The sequence below is a fragment of the Temnothorax curvispinosus genome, unplaced genomic scaffold (genome assembly GCF_003070985.1).
Source record: "Temnothorax curvispinosus isolate PA1 unplaced genomic scaffold, ASM307098v1 QBEX01007731.1, whole genome shotgun sequence".
Lineage (NCBI taxonomy): Eukaryota > Metazoa > Arthropoda > Insecta > Hymenoptera > Formicidae > Temnothorax > Temnothorax curvispinosus.
In genome coordinates, this window is record NW_020217511.1 from 1 (window position 1) to 3961 (window position 3961).

General features: G+C 37.0%; 1 protein-coding gene across 1 annotated transcript; it reads left to right on the top strand.

Annotated features, from left to right (window-relative positions):
- Positions 1-94: 94 nt before the first annotated feature.
- On the top strand, positions 95-2674 carry LOC112457284 (protein unc-45 homolog B-like; the record flags this gene model as incomplete). The annotated part of the gene is given in 3 exon segments (XM_025020222.1): positions 95-538; positions 917-2487; positions 2489-2674. Coding segments are annotated over 3 exon segments (2109 nt in total), but the record flags the coding sequence as incomplete, so codon positions are not given.
- Positions 2675-3961: the final 1287 nt, after the last annotated feature.

Sequence of the window (3961 nt, forward strand, 5' to 3'; positions counted from 1 at the left end):
GTTTACAGGTAAATATCGAGTAAAATACATGCAGTTATTTTACACATTTTACGTATTTCAGTAATTACGAATTTATTGCATATCTCGATTTCAGAATATATTGAACACATACAGCGGCATGAATAACAAACCCGATTCGAAACCAGACGATGCGTTGTGCGCGGCGCATAAGGAAGAAATTGACACGATTCTATCGTGTCTATTGAATAGCGTAACGAGTAGAACGATAACAGGCTTTGCTAGAGACGCAATAATAGAACTTATTATGCGTAATATTCATTGCGTAACTGCATTAGACTGGGCCGAACGATTTGTCGAACTTCGCGGTTTGCAAAAATTAATGGAGGTGGCCGGTGAAATGGAGGGATACAAATGCAATTCCTCGATGGACATCACATCTTCCACACTAACTAAAACCAGTATGTGTTTGACAAAAATATATGAAAACATGTACTATGATGCTGCTAAGGAAAAATTTATCAACGCCATTGAAGAATTTATTAAAGATAAATTGCTTTCACCTGACACAGAATCCAAGGTATTATTTTCCGAGATTTTTTTTACTATTTGAATTATTTAAAAATAAAGTCTTTTTATTCTAGTTTTTTTAACAATTTAAACTCTTTTTAAAGCAAAAATGTCGAAAAATATTTTTTTACTTATTTATCAATATTGTATATTCTGTAAGTTTTAAATTAAAATACGATTATAATAGAGTTTAGTCGAAATTTATTGAAGAATATGATTTTTTTATCCAGTATTTTTTAAAGCTTAATTTCTTTTAGTTTCTCAAACCAGAAATTTTCCCTATTTTTAATAAGAATTAAATAAAACTAATTGTATTGATATTTCTTTAAATTAATTATTGGTTCACAAAATGTAGAAATTCATAAATTGTTACGTGATTGTTTTACAGGTGCGTATAGTACTTGCGATAACAACTTTAATATTCGGCCCGCTAGACGTTGCGGACGTAATTATCTGTAAAAAAGAAGTTATTGGGTTGATCCTTGCTATGGCGAAAACGGATGACGTACTGCAACAGAAAGTGGTTTGCGAATGTATCGCTGCCGCTATAACCAATTGTAACAAGGGCAACATATTTATATGGCGAGGACGAAATATATTGCAGAACCTGTATTATTCTAAGCATGATTCAATTCGGATTCGAGCGTTAGTGGGTTTATGCAAGTTATCCAATTTCGAAGACGTACTCTGCACTCCGACTATCAAACTGTTCCCACATGGAGCGGCGAAGGAATTGGCCAAGGTTTGCAGACGATTCTTGATCAATTATAAGAAAGAAGAAGATATGATAAAATGGGCCTTAAAAGGCCTGTCGTACCTCACTTTCGACGACGACGTCAAAGACGAGTTGATCGAGGACCAACAAGCCATTCGAGCAATGATGGAGCTCACCAAGACTGGTGATCAGTCGATTTCCTACGGCGTGCTTGTAACGTTGATAAATTTGTGCAACGCTTATGTCGAGGAAGAACACATACCCGAGATTTTAGAATTGATAACGATTGTCACACATCATTTTCCCGAGAAACACCTTGTGGTCGACGACGAAAACGACGCCAGAATAAGAAGAAGACTATGCATGTTAGCGAAAGCCGGTATGACCAGCATTCTAGTGAACCTCTCCAAAACGGAAAGCCGAAATATTAAGGAATTGACAGCCACCGTTCTCAGCGCGATATGCCTTCCAGAGGAAATTAGAGAAATAGTTGTTCAACAAGGCGGCACAAAGGCATTATTGTCATTAGCGCAGGATGGCACATACAAGACAAAGAAGGAAGCTTCGCGAGCCCTGGTTCATCTAGCACACACGTTACCTCCTGAGGTTGCATTTCCTGGTCAGATAATCATGGAGGTTGTTCGGCCGATGGTAAATCTCCTGAACCCAGAGTGTTCCGTTGGCGAGAATTGCGAGACTGTAACAGCTCTGTGCAATCTTGCTCAAGTCAGCGACACCATGAGAGGAAATATATTCAAGGAGGGAGTGTTTCAGAAGATCGAGGCCTTCCTGTACGGGAAACAACACATACTTTTGAAAATGGCGTCTTTAGCACTTATCCGTAATTTGTTATCAAACCATGAAGTCGCTATCCAATATTTCGAGGAGGACAAATCTGGAGTTAAGCATCTTATGTCACTGTGCAAGGACAAGAATCAAGATACTAAGCTCGCAGCAGCTGAAATTCTAATGGCGCTGACGGCGGCCAACAGAGAGGCGTGCAAGAAAGTTTTTGACTCGAATTCCTGGTTGAAATCCCTACGCCTTTTACTCACGAATCCAGAGGAGAGGATACAAGAAAGGGGTATTATAATTGTGGTAAATATGTTGAGAAGCTCGAAAGACGTCGCTGTAAAACTCATTGAAACAGACATAATGAAAATACTGACGGTATTGACCAAAAATGATACCGTGCCAATCAATATCAAGGAATTGGCATCCGTTGCTTTAAAGGAAGCTGCAGATCGATCCGGTAACGAAGAACGTCGACGAGCAATCATCGTCACTATCGAACGGGAATGTGATAGAGCACGTCTATCAGGACAATTGGACCTTCTAAGCCGTTTGCAGAGAGACTTATGGGCATATGAACTTGTTGAGAATGTACCCACCAACGTAGACTCAGAAATCGCAAAAATACTAGAGGGAATTGGACGGCAATGATTTCATGGAAAAAAGGTGGAAAATATTATAATATCAAGATAATTCAGAGATCTTATAATATATTTTTATATTTCAAATAAAATGTTTTAAATAATAAAATAAATGTTGCATTTTTAAATTTCTACAATTTCGTCGTTTGAAACGTAGTTATGCATTCATAATTATATTCGTGTTTGTACATCTTTAAATATAGGATTACTGTGCAGGGCATACATACATAGTTTATTACATAAATTTGCCAAAGTATAATGATATTAATATATTGTACAAAATAATACGTACACGGAAATATACATCACATATATCACTGTGCCGAGCCCACACTTTTGAAAGTCACATGATATGCAGCATTGTTCCTCATTTGCTACCCCCGGTCACGTAAACATTATGACTGTAAACACTATGACTTGTATGTAAGCCGCGACCGATTTGCCCGCAATTTGTATTCTTACCGGTTTATTTAGTCACACTCGTTGAAAGCTCGAGGAAAGTAGAGAAAGTTAGGGTGTTCGAGCAGCAGAACGGAAGAACGTTACGAAGAGGAATTGAGCTATCCGACAGGTAAAGAATTTACATTCTATTCTGTTTCGCAGACGGTTTGAACGAAAATTTAACAATATAACAAAGGCTGTTGAAAATGATGTGAGATACGTTAGTAATAATCGGGAAAAGAAACCACACGAGAGCACACGAGGTCATTAATAATTCAAGAAATGAACAAAGAACTTTAGCTGCATTAAAAACTGAAAAAACGAATACTCGGTTGACGGTATTATAAGTACTTTAACGTAAGAAAAAATGTCGATGGAATGAGATTCATCCTCACGCAAGTAAATTTATCGCGCATCTCAGATAATTCGCTCGCCTTTGTCGGATTCTTTTTCGTCGGGGAAGTTGAATTTCCGTAAAAAACGGAGGAGGGTAAATTGTCTTTGATTCTTGCAGCAAGGCGTATGTACATATATAATTGCATCTATCGCGTTAAGACGAAATCAAATATTTGCATGTAGCGTTATAAGTTGTCTGGATAAGTTTCACATCGTCTGATATGCATAAACAGCTTCTGGAGATTCTGAGAATAAACACTAAATAATTACTTAAATAAATAACTTCTGTTGTTTTCCAATGTTTAACGAAAGTCAACTTTCCAATATAGAAATTATTGCAACAATTGATTGCAATTTATATGCAGGTCACACACTAGAAATTGCATTATTATTGAACTGTGCATTTATCTTTTATCCATTATACATATAAAAGTAATTAGGCCTGTTC